This window comes from Olea europaea, chromosome 10 (assembly GCF_002742605.1).
Source record: "Olea europaea var. sylvestris chromosome 10, O_europaea_v1, whole genome shotgun sequence".
In the NCBI taxonomy this organism is placed as follows: Eukaryota; Viridiplantae; Streptophyta; class Magnoliopsida; order Lamiales; family Oleaceae; genus Olea; species Olea europaea.
In genome coordinates this window covers 26,666,047-26,685,750 of record NC_036246.1, presented here as the reverse complement: position 1 = coordinate 26,685,750, position 19,704 = coordinate 26,666,047, and the positions used below count along the sequence as shown (strand labels likewise).

The following is a 19,704-nucleotide window of genomic DNA, read 5'->3' as shown; positions in this document are numbered from 1 at the left end:
TCTTGTTTTCGAAGTCTCGTCTTTCTACTTTGGCGATAATTTGATCTCAAAATAGAAGGAATGTGCTAAAAAAGTCAATTAAAAATTAGTTTTGATTGAAAGAAAGTTGTATTTTGTATTTTTAATTTAAAAGTAAAGAAATGAATGAAAAAAATAAATTTGAGTTTTCTCCTCCACCATGTCCCAACCTCGATTGTCATTTTCAGGTAGGGGTGAGGAAAATCAGGATTATGGAAGGCTAGTAGAGAAGTGTAAAAGATAGTAAATGAAAGCTAGTATGCGAGGAAGGAGAAAAGATTGGATGAAATTAACAAGAAGGGCGAGGAATTATAGAATGGTAAAAATTGATAATAGATGGGGGCTAAAAGAAAGAAATAAAAGAATATATACAGAAAAATGAGAAATTAAATTGATAAGGAACGTTGTAAGAAATTAGAAAAGAGAGTAAAGAAAAGTAGGTTTGAGTAAGGAAAAAGAGTGAAATTAATAACAATATTGAGGAATCGGTGGGAAATGTGAGAATAGAAGACCGATGGGGCGAAGGAAAATGAAACATAGAAAAATAAGAAATTAAAGTTTTCTATGTCCCTCGCACCACCATCACTATTTTCCATTTCAAGTAATATACGAGAGAAAATGGAGTATAAAGTTCGATTTGTTATGGAAATGACAAAAAGGGAGTAAAGAAAGTCCATTGGTGAGGACGGAAGAATTAGAGGGTGAAATAAATAGTGAGGAATTGCGGGGATTGTGAGAATCAACAACACATGGGGCGAAGGGAAATGAATTAAAAAAAAAATAGAAATTAAAAGTTTTCTCATGCCATCGGAGCCACCTCAATCTGCCATTTCACGTAGGGACGAGAAAAGTTGGTAAGGTGTTGAAATTTTCAAATTTGGATAATGTATTTATCCTTATTTTATACTTATACTAGGTTAAATTTTTATTTATTGAAGAATTAACCTATAAATATATTGGATAATTTCTTAGCCCACATCAATTGTTTACCGGAAGTTTAATTATTCTTCAGATTGTTTACAATCGATAAAGGGGAAAAATTCATAGTTAAGTGTATTGTTTACACCAATTCACAAATCAGGTACATAGTGTAAAATTTCAAAATTCAGGTATTTATATAATTAATTGAAAATATTTATTAATTAAATATAATAAAGTCACAGTTAAACGATTAATGATCACGGATTCGTAATTATATGTCACAAATTTATTTACTGGTCATAGATTATTTTGATGTCACAAATCAAAAATCTTATAGGTCGCAGATTATTTCGAGGTCACAAATTCAAAATTTACAAGTCTTAGATTAGTTCAAGATCAAATTAATTTATCGTCGATTGTCAAATTCTTAAATCACACTTACACAGTTAGTTATAGATAACTAAATGGTTCGTCACATGCGTCAAATAGCGGTCACATACCACCACAAGCAACACTATGCACCGCCACCGTCATCACCACCATTTGTGACCGCCATCACCACGTTACCGTCTTCGACACCACAACAGCATCAACACCAATGCCAACAAATCAACACCACCAAATCAAATCAAATGCCAACAAAAATCAGGATAACCACAGCCACCAACAACCTCCTCCATCGTCGGAACCACCACGATTGCCACCACCTAACACACCAATAATATACAACCCACAACCTCACCAACACTGCCCACATTACCACTGCTAACGTGAACGCATTCACCGTCGTCAGAAACAACCACGATTGCCACCACCAAACACACCAACAAAACATAACCAACGTCTCCATCGCCAACACGCCGGAAACCATCACATCCAAACAATACACCAACCTACAAACACCTCACCAACACCACGTCACCACCCAAATTAGCCACACAGGCAGCAAAAGAGTACGATCCAGTACAACGTCGCCAACCATGCACTCACCAGAGAAAAGGCAGATCTGCATAGCACGGAGAGGAGAGAGTGAAGAGAGAGAGGTGGGACGGAGACGATAATAACAGAGATCTGGAACAAAGACGATAGTAACAGAGCCAGATTTGCAGCTGCGATGTGATGTGTTGGCGATGGAGAAGTGTGTCCCTCCAGAGAAAAGTCGGATCTGCAACGACTGTGTGTCGTGTTGGAGGTGGATATGTGTATCGCGCCGGATGGAACGATGACAGAGCATCGGGAAGAGAGAGAGAGAAGAGAATGGGTTGTCGGCACAACTCCTTCATTGTTGTTTGGGTCGGCACAACTCTTACATCGTCGGTTGTCGGAGTTTGAATGGTCATCGGTGTTAAAAAAAAAAAGGCAGAGAAGTGAAGAGAGATGTAGAGAGAAGACGGGGAATTGAATTTGAATTCTAGGGTTTGGAGTTGGATGAAGTAGGATATATATACTACCTGAATTCTGAATAAAAATTTTTGCCACCTGATTTTTGCACTTCGATCTTGAAAAGGCCGGGAATTCTATAATTTCCTCATCGATAAATTAATTTTCTTGCAAGCTAAACCCACAAGGCTGGTGGGCTAGCCCTTGGGAGCATTGTGGTATGAAACTAGACTGAATTTGGGGCTTGACTAGTATGGATTTAGAAAGGATCCATGAAGCCTTAGTTTGACAAATTTAAAAATTATTTAAACTTCATTTTCAACTATACATTTCAATAAACCCACAAGTAACATTCACTTATCCAATATTATTTTTATAAATCTAAATTTGCAGATTCTTCTCAAAGGGGACTTCTATTGATCTTTGATTATCATTTAATGATCTAACAGTCCAAATTTAAGCCGAGTATGACCATTGGGATTTCCAATTCTGGTTATCTATTTTGTGTCTGAAAGTCTATAGATATTGCACTAAATCACTTAAAATAACGACAATTTTTCTCTCCTCTCTTCGCATGATCAAACTTTTATTTTTGCATAACATTACTTAACAAAAAAAAAGAAAAATCCGAGATTGTAAACTTAAGTTATAATTTCATAAATCTTTGAAGGCTTGCAAAAATTAAGGTATTGTAATTGCTTTCAGAAGTACAATCTGGAGATAATATAGGCTCCATTGTCTCTAAGACGAATTCTAATCACTTCAAACCTTCTAGTAGGGATGAATATTATCTTAAGCACTACTTGATAATCTGTGTGCCTTGAAAACAAATCTTATTAAGGCCTCGTTTGATATACATTAATGTAAAAATGAGAATGAAAAATATAGTCGTTGCGAGCCCCACACAAGATATAAAAAGAAGAAAGTCAAAGATGACGACTTAATGTGACGGATAATAATCATATTTTTCATTTTAATGGGCTAATAATGGGAATCAAATGGGGGCTAAGTTCAATTGTGCATGCAAGGGTCGTGCAAACTTTTCTGACATTAGAAAGGGTCGTACAAAATGGAAATGAGAGTAAATGGAAATCAGTTGGCAAGGATGGGATGGTGAAATTGCAGTAGGATCGAGAAATCATGGGGATGATTAGAACTAATGAAATGGGATGGAGGAAAATGGATAAAAATAAACTGAAATAAGAAATTAAAGTTTCTCCTAGTGTCACCTCAATTTGCATTTACGGTAGGGGCGAGGAAATTAGAGTATAAGGGAAGCATGTAAGAAAACGAAAAAGAGACAGAAGGGAAGCTAATTGGCGAAGAAGGAGATGGTGAAAGTTATAGTATGGTCAATTAATTATATGCAATGGAGATCGATGTGAAAGCAGAAAATAGAATAAAAGGGAAGCCAAAATGAAGAAAGAGGTTATGAAATTAATAGCATGGTTACGACAAATGAGATAAGAGGAAATGAGTAAAAATAAGAAATTAAAGTTTTCACCACCCATCCCTCCACCACTTTAATTTGCCATTTCAGGCATATGTGCGAAGAAAATGGAGAATAAGGTTGGTACAAAAATGAAAAACAGAGTAAACAGAAGCTAGTAGGCTAGGAGGGATTTTGTGAGAATAATTAAAAAATTATACATTTTATTAAAATAATTAAAATTTCCTTACAATTGAAAATTTAGGTAACTCCAATCAACAAAGAGACATTAGTAATACGAGGGACGTAAATTAATTGAAGACGTTAGTTAGAGGAAGGATTTAATTGAAGATGTTGGTAAGTTGTAAATTGAAGCTATTTTTTAGCCTATTAGTCAGATGGCGGAATTCAATTGAAGAAACATATAAGATGTTTAGAGATGACAATTTGAACCGTTAAAATCGAAAATTGCTGTTAATCGAACCGAATGGGGTGGATATGGTATTTGATTTTAATTAACCGGTTCGTGGTGGTGCGGGTATGATATTTACGCTGTCGAACCGAAACCGAACCGATTATCCGCTAAAAAAAATCATTTTTTTATTAGGGATGACAAGGTTTAGTAAGAAGGAAGTGGACGAAGAGGTACTTTTTTTCTTTATCTAAATCTTAGTTAAAACCATTTTGGATTATGTAGTATCATTGTATCCTCTATTTACATTTCTTATTTACTATATAGGAATCAATTTTGAATGCTGACCTATGCTAGTAAGAGTTGTGGGGAAGAATGAAGATTGAATATGAGTTAAAGTTGAAATTTTTGAATTATTGAGTATAAATCAAGTAACTATAATGCACAAGAATGAAGGAAAATTTTAGTACTGTTATATTCATAATACTGTTTGTTAAATTTTTATTTTGCAATTGGAATTTTGGATAATGTTTACATTTTCGTTTGGAATATTATGTTTTTGTTTTCATTGACTCTCTATTCATAAATTGTTGTATATCAATTTGACGGATTGACCTATAAAAAATAATTTATTTTCGTAATTATTAACTGAATCGAACCGAGTCGAACCGAGATACAAACCGAACAGATATGGTGCTGTTATGATATGATAAAAAATTTGACGGTTCGATGATGATTTTGGTCAAACCGAACCAAATCGAATTGTTGCCATCCCTAAAGATGTTAGAGACACAGGAAGACTCAATTGAAGTTTTATGTAAGTATATGGTCTGAATTGAAACTTTTGGAAAGTTTAGAGATCCATTACCAATTATGTGAAGTTGAGATGTACTAAATTGATGGCGTTGATAAGACAATGGCCTAGTTGAAGATATTAGTAATATTGAGGACTAAATTAATGATATGATAAAGATACATCCTTCAACTTAATGTACGTTCCAAGTAAGTCATATATCGTTCCATTAATTATAGATACATCCTTCAAAAGACCAAGCAAGTACTCTAAAATCCAAATAACTCAAATATATCTTTCATCTTTCAGAAATCTCAAATATAGGCCTCTGACTTTTTTAGATATTAAAATTACATCCTTCAACTTTCCAAAAAATCCAAGTAAGTCCCCCTAATTTCCTGTAACTCAAGTACATCATTCTTCTTTCAAAAACCTCCAATTTAGGCCTCAAACTTTCAAACGGTGTTCTAAAAAGTGTAATTTGTGGCAATACAAGGAGGTCGAGTTACGATTAATGTGCACCTAGGCAAAGCTTAGGAGGTAAAAAGAGTAAAAAAAAAGAAAAAATTGTTTTTCTTATTTTAATATTATTTTAAAATTTTTAATCAATTTACAAATTAATAATGCGCGCCAAGATGTGCCTATAAAATCCTAGGCACGCCTAATGCATTCGACGAAAGCGTTGATCGCTAAATTAGCGCATAACGCCATGTCTCGTGTCTTGGCGACTCCTAGGCGTCATCAATGCTCGCCATTTAGAACACTACTTTAAAATAACACAAGCTACATCCTTTATACTATCAGAACTACTAACAAGGCCTATTACTTTAAAGAAATCAAAATACATCCTTCATCTTTCAAAAATCTCCAATTTAGTCCTATAACTTTCAAGTATTACAATTAAATCCTTAATCTTTCAGAAGTGTCCAAGTAATTTCGAAGAATCCGAATACAACCATCATCTTTCATAAATCTCCAATTCAATCCTCCAACTTTCAGATAACAAAAGTTTCATCCTTATACTATTAGAAACTGCTAATAAGGCCTCTTACTTTAAGAAAATCAAGATACATCCTTCATCCTTCCTTGATCTCCAAATAGATCCTCAAAAATTACAGATATCTCCAAATACATCCTTCAACTTTATGTACTTTCCAAATAAGTCGTATATCTTTCCATTAACTCTAGGTACATCCTTCAACTTCCAGAAAAGTCCAAGCACTCTAAAATTTGAATAATAAGAAAGGTAAAGCACAAAACCTACTTATCTTTCAATATTATGGTGCAAAACGTTATTACCTTTCATTTTTGGGCATTTTTACTTTTATTTTCACATTTCATTGCGAAAGTCATTTTCATCCAATTTCTCAATAAAAAAATGTGAAATAACAAATATACTCTCCTATTTAAATAAAATAAAAAAATAAAGAATTGATTGCAATTATACTTTCAAATTTAAAAAAAAAACTGCAAAGGAGTCCAAATACATTATTAAAAAAGTAATTAGCACAAAATATCCATACATATCAATATTATTGAGAAAAACGTTCATATTTTTCATTTTTTAGCATTTTCACCCTTATTTTCATATTACATTACGAAAATTATCATTTTCATCCATTTTATCAATTAATAGATACTTCCATATCCATCCTTTTAACTTTCATGAAGTTCGAATTGGCTAAAATTGTAAAGTTTTAAAGTACAAGAACCGAACATGTAATAGAATCAACTCTAAATAGCCCAGCTGAAATTTGATCACCTCTGTGAACCATACTTTAAAACTCAGTAGTCAGTACAATGTCCAATTCTTCCACACAAAAGATAAACAACAAATAGGAAAAAAATTATATTTTTATAGATTGAAGTCTAAAATATAAACATGAGAAGCTTCCATTCATTATTAAAATTCTGCAAGTGACAAATTTATGAATTCTTATTGCATATAGGATGGATTTCAAAAGAGAAGCATAATTGTAATCAGAAACATTCACGAACTCGAATTGACTCTTCAAAGGAAGATTATCGGCATTGTTGCAGCAATTGGTTCCAGGTTAAGAAGCAAGAAGAAACTACAACCTAGCCTTTAGAATAAGGATCTTGCTACTTGTACGTAAAAATGGTTCATAAACAATTTATCAAAAAATGATGTGAAGGAAAAAGATTGGATGAAAAAGTTGACTGTGTTTTAAACTGAGAAATGATGGAGCATTATATGAAGATTATGTAATCGCTTAGATTGAGATACATACAGCAAGGTCCTCGGAGTAAAGAGTGCTCCTATAAAATGCATAAAAAGGGATCAAGAAATTGCAAAACATGGATCAATTCACAAAACTTGAATGGAACAATATAATTACTTTCCTCGCTTGAACCGCATCCTTTTAGGCTATGCCATCCTAAAGTGCTACTAAGTGGATGGATCTTATCAACTTCCATGAATTATAAATCACAGATCGAACCATTAAAAATTTAAAAAATTGGGTACTATCATATAACTTTGTATCAGCTAAGTTCATGAGTTGAAGATAAATGAGTCAAATCAATGACATCAGCATCTAATACTAAAGATTCAAGAAGGAATTTTCTAATCACAAACGGTACAGTCCCAATGAAAACGTCTGACTGGTTCACAGGCATAAGGAAAAATGAAGAAAATAACAATCACTGTCATAACTCTAAGAGTAAATTGCCTTTAACTACTAGATAGGCTGAAATAGCTTTTTCGGGATCCTCTTAAGGGTCAGGTTAATCCAATGAAATTCAAGGAGAATCAGTACATAAAGGCAGTTCAAAACATGGATCTAGAAACTGCAGCAAGATTGAAAAGATGAGCTTAATGAAATCACTGCCTCCCATTATAACAAGAAAATGAATTTGCACTCCCAACTGCATGAAAAAAAATGCATATCAAGGTTGTTAAAATAATCCCTGCTATTACTCTTTCATCTCCATTATTATTAGCCTTTTAGATAAAAAGAAAGACCCCCCCCCCCACCCAACCCAATCCACCCCACCCCACCCCACAAGATTAATATATCTCCATTTGACGTTTTTATTTATCAATGGAGATGAGGATCATCAAGTTGCAATGGACAGTCTAAAGAGTTGACTTTTATGTGGTCAAACCAAGTGCATACATATTTTGGTAGTTGGAAAAGAAATTTGGTGGCTTTGTCCACAAATCCCAATCCAGGCTAGACGGATTTTGGTTGGCTTAGCACATTACAACACAAAGATCACAAAAGAGTATAGAATTTGGTCCCTACGTGAAATTAACTCTACGCACCAGATCATATGAATTTTCTAGTGGGTCGGTCAACTCGCCCTTATGTTTTGATCATCCGTAACCTTATTTTAATTGAATAAAGTTAGAATTTGTCCCCATTCATATAAAAATAATTCAAGAGTCTACACCCATTGTTTTTATTTTTATTTATTTTTTTATTCCTTGTGGATATCTTGCGGGGATTGGTCGTGACATCCATGATCAGACAACTTTAATTGTAAATTTAGGTCATATGTTTGACCAGTTCAGGGTTTCAGTACAACATCCATGATGTTATAGAATACATTATTAGGTATGAGAATATCAACAACCCTCTTGATATTATAGAATACCGTGACATCATTGATAGAAGTTAATTGTAGATATAAGTAAAATACGTACTTCGACCTACACCAATAATTAATGTACAAAATATATTTTACGTCTATTTTACTAACGTATATGTTTTTAGATCCTTTTCATGCCAAAGAAAAGATTTCTTAAATATAATATTACATTTTAAATATTATCTAATTTAAGAAAATGATAAATATTGATTGAGATCGATACAATTTCTTGAAATTTTGAATAATATTTCACCACGAACATGAGAAATAATGTTGAGATTATGATCATAACAATATACTACGGTTAAACATTCTGGCATATCAAACAATCTCTTGATTTTTTAGTGTTACGAATCCTAGAAAATTACGAAAATATGATCTATTATTAGAATCATAGAAAATAGTGAAAAATATTACGACAATCTTATGAAATTCCAAAAAATCTCCTTTAATAATTTTCTGCCACTGCATAGAAATTAAAATGAAATATAAACACCGAAATCTATTATATGTCTAGCACACTAAACATATACGTTCGTATAGAAAACTTACGATACATATATTGGTCTTAACTCGTCCAAGCTTGACAAGTGCTCTAAACGACCAAATACCTCATAAGAGACGACACCAACTCCGACACTCCTAATGGTACGTCCCATTATAGATACTCGTGCAATCTAATTAAGATCAAAATATGAAGACCCCGCTCCCGTTTGGCACGTTAAATATACAATACTAGACGAGACTTGACAATATACGAATGCACATTACCAAATATCGGCTAGTGTCCTAATCTTAACTGTTTATAAACAATCATGGAAAAATAGTAAAATTTTTCGGCCAAACTACTAACATGGAGAGATTGTAAAAAACTCACAATCCTGGGTTCAGCCAAGATATTTTCATCGTATCTTCTGCACCGGTGATTTATCTTTATCCTTGTTTCTGTGCACCCCAGCTGATGGACACACTATCCCATACGCTTAGATGGCTGTTATGTGACTTCGACAAGGCAGCTTGAACGGTTTATACAGTGTTTTCCTCCCATCGGAAAGTAACTTCTTCGAGTAAGCTGTGCCTTAATCTGTGGTAACCGCATATTCTACAAATATATACCAGCATTTTACCAATCTTCCTGAAAATTTTTCCATATCCAGGGCTGTACAAACATTATATCACAAAAGCAGTTAATAGATGAAGTGGAATCTCATTCAGTATCCTCCAAGAGACCACTCCATCGCTGAGAATATAAAAGCCTTCTGAGTATGACATGTTTGTAGAAGTTTCTTGTTCGGAAGAACAATGCTAAGGCAAAGAGAGATCCCAAGAAGGTAACAGATGCCATAATAATAAATGATAACTTGAAACAGTGATTTCCAATGCACGTTTTTCCATTATCCGATGCTTCTCTGTCGTAGAAGTAACCAATTATCCTGACAGAAAGAACATAAGATCCAACAGGACCGGCAATGGTTATGGTGTTGAATATTGTTCCCATATGCACTTTACCAAATATTTCAGAAGCGATTGTTGGCATTAGTGACCACTGTGAACCATAACAAACACCCACCAAAACCGAGCCGGCATATAGAGCACCCGGAAAACCAAAAGCAACCATAACATAACCCATGCTCATAGCAGCAAGGGTAATTGCAATGAACAATGGCCTCGGCCATCCTTTCGCGTGCAAGAAGTAATCCGAAATATAACCAGCTCCAAATCGACCAAGAAAATTCCAGATGCTCCATAAAGAAACCAAAGTATCAATCTCTAAGTTAGTGTAACCAAGAGATCCTCCTATTTGTGCCAAATTATTCACTGTGGCGAGTCCTGAGCCCATGCCACAAGCAGTTGTAATGAATAAAAACCAGAAACTGATAGTGCATGTTGCTTGCAGAAGATTCAGGTCGTCTCCCCGTCTCAGAGTATCATCACTTGTTTCTGTACCTTGATCAGCACCATTTGAGACCTCATTTTGTCTGATCTGTGTCATATCCTCTCTGTCATCAGTGACTTGGTTATGCTCGAGCAGGGATTTTATCATCCTATACGATTTCTCTCTCTGGGCGTCAATTGCAACAAAAACTGGGGAGACTAGCAACAAGACGAGTACAACAAAGGTGAAGACGCGTATTGACAATCTTAACTTGAGAATATTGTCCACGATTATTACGGCTGTAAGATAAGACGCTAGAAGAACAGCAAGAAAAGAGAAACTGTTCAAGTATCGTTTCTCGTTTTCTTCGTTTGATTTGTAAATTCTTACAAACCCCATGAACAGAAGAGAACTTATTGTGGGCAAAAACGCCAGCATCAGTAGATATGAACTAGGCTTGTCCTTGAAAATTGTTTGGTACACTAGAATCAATATAGCTCCACCCAAACCAAGAAAGCCCTATCAAAGAACATACACTTAAGCAAACACAAATTCTTGTGGTGACATACAAGCTGTTAAAAGTATCTCATTATAGCACACTGAAGAGCTGAACAGTGGAATTTATTAAACTGATTCCAGAAGTGAACATTTCCTCGTTCTTACATCCAAGTGTTGGAGAATGCTAAGTTCAAATGACGGTGAATTCAGCTCAATTAAGTGCATTCTAAATCAGTACCAAAATAAATGAACTAAAGTTTCAGTTTCTCTGTGAACTATTAATATAATGTACGATAATAACCAGTTCAAGCTGAACAGGTTGGTATAAATATTCTAAATATGTGATCAATGCTTCCAATTTATGTCATACCGCATGTTCAAGAACTCCTATATTCCTTCATTTTTCTAAGAATTCTAAAAGGGCTAAGTTGTCAACAATAATATGTATTACGAGAATGTTAGGCTACGCTTAAGATAAGTAAAAGTTACTTAAATGTAATTTTTATTTCCAGATATGTTGGAATATGTCAACTTTTCTTACAATTAAATAACAATTAGTAACTTATTTTCAAAATTAACTCTTAGATTTTCACCAAACTTACTTATTTTTAATTTTAAATGATATAAAGATTATTTATATTAGAATTTACTTTATAAGTATACTTTAACAGCTTACAGCATCGACAAGAGCCTCCCTATATTTTCAAAGGGCATTTTCTTCATGGGAGAGCATCTATAAATTTACAGAATTAAAGTTTTGAAGTAATCCAAAAGCTCTTTATATTTGACACTTAATTTTACTACTAACAAAAAATATTTATTATTTTTCTCTATCTTTTATTTTAACTAATTTTCTCTTGATTATTTTATTATTCCTATATTGAAAATTGAAATATTTTGAATCTATTTAATGACACCTAGACTGGTTGGGAATGCTCTTAAAACGTTATTAAAAACCAGTTGTTCTAATTAAATGTTCCATAAAAATACAATAATTATCCACCCAAAGTCGGAATTTACCTTCATGATGCCGACAATAGTGCCGGCGTAGTTCTGAAAATTATGCACGCCGGTGACCACATTCGCCGTGTTAAAAAACGTCATGGCGTGCGCCGCCAGGAGCATATACAAGCACATCACCGCCACCGGCGGCCGTGGGAGCACTTGAGTAACAGTCAACCACATAAGAAAGTACCCTAGAAAACACTGAGCGGCGCCGGCCAACAGCACCACCCACGGCCCCCTACGGCCACCGCGAACGGTGGTGGAGTAGAGGAGACCGGAAAGGATGCCGGTGTTTGCCCCCAAATCTTTGAAAACAGAAATTGTGTTGAGTGTGGATTGATCGTAGCCTTGGCTGGATTTTAAGACTGGGGAATAGATGCTGAAGGTGTAGAGGGAACCACTGGTGCACTGGATCCATATACTGGCTACCGTGGCTACCCATTTGTTCTTAATTAGGGATTTACGGCTTGGGTTGTAATCTAAATCCATTTTTAGGGGAAATTTATGATCTTTGTGGTAATTCGGATTGAGGATTTTCTTGGATTGAGGTTCTGAGAAGTTAAGAATAATTAAATTACAATTTTCTACTTGCACAGGACCCTGTGCACACCCTGTGCACAGGGTCCTGTGCAAGTAGCACAGCCCATTAAATTATTGGAGTACTCGAATGTGGTGAGTTCCTAGAAGCCCACGTGGCTTCCCAGCCACACTTGACCAGACTGATTAATTTGTGAAGATTCAGATTTCGCCCCCCGATTCTAAAAGTGCAAAAAAAAAAAAAAAAAAAAAAAAAAAAAAAAAAAAAAAAAAAAAAAAAAGGGGTTGAACCTCAACTTTGAGGGCTTCCACCGCTCCGTCCTTAAAATTTTGTGAGGGAGGTAAATCACGAGATGTGTCTCAATAGACCAAAGAACAAGAGCTGCCTATACACTGAAAATGAGCTGTGGATCGTGCTGATTGTTGTTCCCCACCCATAGGCCTTGTTGATTCTAAAAATATAAACGGGCGCTCATGGCCAACATACAAATGTCTTTTGATAGTCGATTTTTCTATACGTATATAATGATTTAAATATATGCAAAAATATGTTATTGCGAGAAGGTGTAGTTAAAAATAAATTTTGAAAAAATTAAATTTTAAAAAGTAGATGCCAATCGAGGACTAATTTTGTCTTGACTAATCTAATGCCCTCGAAATCACACATTTTCAAGTGGTTTACAACTCTTCAATATAAACCCGTCGAGCAAGAAAAATTGAATCCAATCACCAACGCCAATTAGTGATTCCGTCTGACAACTCTTAAGTGGAGACATGTAGAGCAAGAAAGATTGAATCAAATCAAGCAATCGCCATGGCTAATGAATCATGCTATGTGTACAGGTAAAGTTTCACATATTTTTTTACAGGTTTTCACTTGACATTTTATATTGATCCACAAAAACACAAAAAAAAAGGGTACCATTGACAGCAACTTGTAAACAATTCCCCTGTACGAGGGGAATTTTAGTGATTCCGTCTAGTCACACCCAATCACCAATTTTGCCATACTTCCACTATCTCGAACTACTTGTCACATAATCACAGCATTATTGTCATGCTAACAAACCTTCATTTGAAGTATGAAAACTTTATAGACTTCTCAATTTCCATAATAATGTCATATCAACACACGCTATTTTCTATTCCCAAAAGGCTTTTTTAAGTTTGAGATAGACTACTTTTAACGTCGATAAGATTAAAATTAAACACAAACAAGATATTTCATATACAAATCTTTTTTTAAAAAATAATGTAAATAACACTTATAAATTATGAAAAATTTCAATTATTATTATATCATTTTATCTTGAATCCGAGATCCGCATCTTCTCAATCTTCTAAGTACATCAAACATTCTATACAAGATGCATACATGAGTTATATTTTTTCACAAAGCTCAAAGAGTCACATAGATGACATATGTGAATTAATACTACTTCTAAGTATGAATTTATATTGAATTTTTTAAGTTAATTATTGACTAATCAATTTATTCAAGTCAATAAGTCAACCTAAAAAGTACGATCTAGATTAAGAGCTTGTTTCGTAGAGATTTTAATCCAATTAAAATTAATTTTTGACCATTATATCATTATTTCTGCCTTTATTTTTGAATTGTTTTCTTACAGGTAGGATCTATTTTATCTCTAACAGTAAAAAAATCAATTATCAAAATTCCTATCAAACAACACTCATATCTAGAGGTAGAATTGATTGCAGTGATGTTTGGATTAATATATGGTAGCAAGAGGTAGTAATTGAATAAATTTAACTCAAATAAATATATTTGGAGACAATAATACTTTAGATTGCCTAATAAAAAAGTTAATAGGAAATTATAATACTTGTAAATTGAAAAGGTACAGGTTTTCAATAAAATGTGAAGTGCAGTTCAGCCAATAGCGATGGCCAAATCGATAATCTTTGAGAGGATCTCTTACTTCATTATATAAAAAGAAAAATGATCGTTTTAAAAAATTAAATTCAAATTTGATCAATGCCAGCAAAAGGTTTACATTGTTATCGTTAGGGTGCCAACCAAAGGTTAAATTAAATATAAAAAAAGTTCAAAATAAGTTGGCTCTTGGGTCACGGCACACAAACCTGCTCTTAATTCACGAGCCAACCCGCTCGATTTGTGAAAAATAAGTAGGAAACGGGTTTTTCAAGACTACAATTCATAAATCAGCTATAAAGTTTATTTATTCACATATCAAGTTTTAACATAATAATTAAATATTAAATATCTCAACTCAATTCAATTTCAAACCCTAAAAATTAGGTCCACTTGATTGGAGTGAATTTCATGGAAAATGTCGCATTTGAGGAATTCATTTTCTATTTTGGCTGTTGATACGAAAGTGGAAATGAAGTTCGAATTTCAAGATACAAACACTTGAAATATGTTTTTGGCCAATTCTATAGAAGATGCATTGCTATGATTTTGGTGATTCTTTTTTCCAACTTACATGGAATTGGTTTGCCTTTTCCATCTTTGCAATCAAATGAACTCTTGTTATTTCATTGCATTTTCACTCTCCCCGTCTTCTCACTTTCTCCACCTATCTACACCCCCCTTAATTCGGCGACGACGAGACACCCACTGTTGGAAATCAACGTCACACACGATGACGTTGATACCAATTAAAAAGGGTGGACTTCAACCAAAACTTAAAAGGATCGAAACACGATCTGGTGAGTTATGGATAGCTGCTTTGATGGAGAACTCGTGATGGGCGACTGCTTCGATGGAGAACTTGCAATTTGTAGCGGTAATTCATAGATGTAATTGGATGGCGCCTATCTGATTTTTTGAAGTTACGATTTATTAAAAAGGGCCGGTGATTAATGTATTGTTCTCGGTGTGCATCAAAATTACCATAGTCCACAACCATTGCCACTAAATTATTCCTAATTGACCATCCCTACCGCATTGGGTGGAGCACCACCTCACAGTGTCGGAGATGCCCATGACCCTGCAAGGCACCGCCACGGTTATAGGTTAGAGATTTTTTTTACTTGGCTTTTTAATTAATTCGATTGTTAGTGATTTGCTTGGTTGTTATTTGTTATGGTGGAATGTTATAGTGGTAGTTCGAGATCGAATAGAAGTGGATGTCGTGGTTTTTGTTAGTAATAGATCGGATCTGGTGGTGGTGATGTTGTGACGGTAGTGGTGACGGTAGTGGTGACGGGGTGAAGGTGGTGCCGTGGTGGCAGTGGCTGTGGTGATAGTGTCAATGGTAGTGGTATGTGATTCTAATTCAAGAGTAAAAGTGTGAATTCCATAAATATATGATTGAAAATATGTTTGAAGAAAAATAAATTTTAAAAAATGAAGACCAAGCATATTAACAAATGAATATATTTATTTTTCAAAAAATAAGTTTTATTACCATTTCATTTTTATCGTGAAATGATTCTAATCTTAATATATTAGATCGTGCTTCAAAATTACATAATCTATCATATATAATTTTTAAAATTAATTTTTATAAAGTAATATGTTTTTATGATTTTTTTTTTAAGTAAAGTAATGTTATGGAGGTTCAAACATGAGCCTCCGTTATTACGCTTGAGCCTCCGTAATTCTGGAGGCCTCCATGTTGAGCCTTCATAATCTATTATTTTTAAAAATTAATAAAAATTTAATTATTTATATTTTTTAGTACTATTATATTTCACCTTCCAAAAAAAAAATCATAAAAACATATTATTTTATAAAAAATAATTTTAAAAATTATATTTGATAGATTATGTAATTTTGAAGCACAATGTAATATATTAAAATTAGAATCATTTTATAATAAAAATGAAATGGTAATAAAAATCAATTTCTCAAAAAATAAATATATTCATTTGGTAACATGTTTGGTTTTCATTTTTTAAAATTTATTTTTCTTCAAACATATTTTTAATCATATATTTATGGAATTCACACTTTTGCTCTTGAATTAACCTCCTCAGTAAATTATTATTTAAACGGTTCGTAAACATTTTGATTGATATTATTTTTTGATCATCCAAATGGTAATTCAAATGGTTATTATATACCTCTTTTACGTACATATATAAAAATGCACGTTGAGGTTTCCGTAATTACGGAGGCTCGAGCACACATGACCCTCCATATTATGGAGGCTTTATCGCCGTGAAGCCTCCGTAATATGGAGGCCTTGCCTCCATAATATATATTTTTATTTTTTTTAATATATACTAAAATTATTATTTTTTAAATGTCGTTGGCATGATGCTGTGTGGAAAAATACTTGTCAATCACCATAAACAAAATTTTTCACAAAATGCAAAAAATAAAAATGCATAATAAATCTTCTTATTACGCTAATAAAATTACAATAATTTTTTTTTTTTTTTACAAATAGTATAAAAATCATTTTTATTTTCAACAAAAAAAGCATATTTAAGAATTAGCAATTTCGTAACCACTTTTTTTTTTTTCGTAAATACAATAATAAAAAAGGAAATACTATTGAATTAAAACATTTAATACTTAAGAAATTCAATATTAAATAAATTTTATACATTTATAACAAATTATAAATCCATATATGCAGCTTACCGTATTTGCAGGCAGTTTACCGTATTTGCAAACAACTTACCGTATTTGTACCTTACCGTATTTTGCATCTTACCGTATATACTGCCTACTGTATTTGCAACTTACCGTATTTGTAGCCTACCATATTTGCAAACAACTTACCTTATTTTCACCTTACCGCATATGTTGTCTACCATATTTGCAACTTGCTGTATTTTTATATACCGATTTTTACACTTACAAATATCGAGAATACAGAACACCATATATTCACTTACCAAACCGAATTTAAAAAAAAATTTCAGATTTTTATTTTTTCAACATAAGCATAAAATAAATATTAAATATATATGAACTACAAAATATAAATACATATGAATATGGTGCCGAGAGAAATCAGTATCGTAATTTTACGTTACAAATAATTTTTTTTTCAATTTAAATTTTTTTTTAATTCTTTTCTCTTCAAAATTTTTACTTACAAGTAACTTTTTGTAAAATACTTTCTGTCTTATAATATCTTTATTTTTAAATTTTTTGGGAGGTATGAAAATTGCGTGTTGCAGTGTTTTCTTACAGTATAAATATTTTTTAATTAAAATTAAAAAAATTAAGTTTTTTTCATAAAGAAAAAAGATTTAAAAAGTATTTTAAATCGAACAAAAAAATTTATAATATGAATAAAACAAATAAAAAATAAATAAATGAGGAAAAAAAATATAGAACGAAAAAGAAATCTCCATGCATCATACGCTAATGTAATGAACCAAACGATTAGACTTTACCAAAGATTTCGAATCTTCAACCAATTTTGAAAAATCTACAATTTTGATGTTAATAGAAATACAATAAATACAAAACTCGTGCTACGCACGTGTCAAAGATTAGTTACTCAATAAAAGCTTGCGAACTGTCCATGAATTAATCAATAAAGTCGCAGTGTGGAGGTTCGATTCCTGAGACATGAAATTAGATTCATTGTAGGCGCAGTGTACAAGCAGCTCATGTTCCCTGACTTGTTGGGGCACATCCTACGATTTACCTCCTTCACAAAGCTCTGGGCGAGGGATGGGACAGGAGCCGCAGGACGACAATGGAGACCCTCAAGATTAGAGTTCAACCTTTTTTTAATAAAAGCTTGCGAACGTTTGGGTCCCATTTGATACTTCTAGTCCAGGCTTTTGTATACAACGTGCACAATCGTAGCGGGAAGTGCGGCTTTTGTCTAATAAAGTATTAAGTAAGTTGACTAGACGTCCTTGATTAATTAAATCCCAACAGACCATCAATAATTCAATCTTGTTTTAACTAATAATAATGGTTTTGACTGGTAAAACCAAATCAATTATACGTAGCAGACGAGCTGCTCAGCTTAAGCAATAATTTATAAAATTAATGATAGAGTGGCGCACGTGTAGCCTCGAGGAGTGCACGTGCCATGCTCAAGCAAAGCACGTGCACGTGCCATGAAGGCCGGCATCACGTGCGGACAAATTCTATGAGCGGCATGAATCGAGCATCCATTTCCTTTGTTCTTTCCCAACTTGATATGCATGCATCACTCCCTTTAATATTAAAAATTATAGCACTCAAGCTCTTCCATGCAAAAATAAGATTACCAAAAATTAGAAATTATTTACAAAAAATCAAACTTCTTTTTCAGTTTTACTTTTCAATAGACATATAAACATTCTTTATCGCTTTTTTCTATTAAATTATAAATTAAACTATTTATTAATTCTTTTCAAGTAGAGATCGTATAATTTTTGCTCGATAATACTACTTGCATATAATAAAATTATATAATAATTTACATAAAGATGAAGCATCAAAAAGAGAGTGAATACTTTGTTTATTTAGTTGAAGAAATTATGATCCAATTATATCGCACCACATCGTGTATAGTTCCATTATATACATGTAATTCAACCAATTTTTGTTATGATAGTATCATCATATATTTCATACATGAATAATGTTATTTGTACATAATGAAATTAAATAGTGGTTTATATACAGATGGGGTGTTAAAAAGATAGTGGGGAGATTGCTTTAATATGGTTGAAAAAATTTTGATTTAATCATATCTCATTATATTATGTATATGTAACACAATCATTGGTACACACAAGTAAGCTCCCGTTTGGTCTCCATTCTCTTTCTCATTCTTTTTCTCTATTTTATTTTCAACCACACAATCTTTCATAAAATAATATTACACACAAATAAAAAAAATTCATTATTTTTCAACCACACATTTTCCAAAAAATCACTATTCCAACCATTAAATTTTGAAAAGAATGGGAGCCAAACGAGGACTAAATATATATGCCTAGGGGCGAAAAGGGGAGGAATTTTTTTAAAAAAATAATATTATTTGTATAAGGAGTTACATAAGCATTTGCATACAAATGAGGTATTAAAAAGAGAACGATTTTTTTTATTTGATTAAAGAAATTTTGATACAATCATATCTCATCTATCATATGTATGTAAACTATTATAACATAACCAATTTTTTTTGATTGACACACACACTCAAATATATATTTTACCTTGCAAAAAGTAATTAGGCTTGGGGACCCAACCTATCCGTGCCCCCTGCCTCTCCATATGCCCATGTTTGACTAATATTTATAAAACAGTCTAATTACTTTTT

General features: G+C 33.0%; 1 protein-coding gene across 1 annotated transcript; it reads right to left on the bottom strand.

Moving 5' to 3' along the window:
* Nucleotides 1-9,044: 9,044 nt before the first annotated feature.
* LOC111401664 (protein NUCLEAR FUSION DEFECTIVE 4-like) lies at nt 9,045-12,518 on the bottom strand. The gene is made up of 2 exons (XM_023029510.1): nt 11,963-12,518; nt 9,045-10,963 (listed from the first exon to the last, which is right to left on the bottom strand). The coding sequence occupies exons 1-2, from the start codon at nt 12,434-12,436 to the stop codon at nt 9,776-9,778; spliced, it is 1,662 nt and encodes a 553-aa protein (XP_022885278.1). The 5' UTR covers nt 12,437-12,518; the 3' UTR covers nt 9,045-9,775.
* Between the last annotated feature and the right edge of the window lie 7,186 nt (nt 12,519-19,704).

Coding starts and splice junctions, on each gene's coding strand:
- LOC111401664 (XM_023029510.1), bottom strand. CDS start 12,436: ATGGATTTAGATTACAACCCAAGCCGTAAATCCCTAATTAAGAACAAA. Junction 10,964..11,962: donor CTATTGTCGGCATCATGAAG/GTAAATTCCGAC, acceptor GTTCTTTGATAG/GGCTTTCTTGGTTTGGGTGG.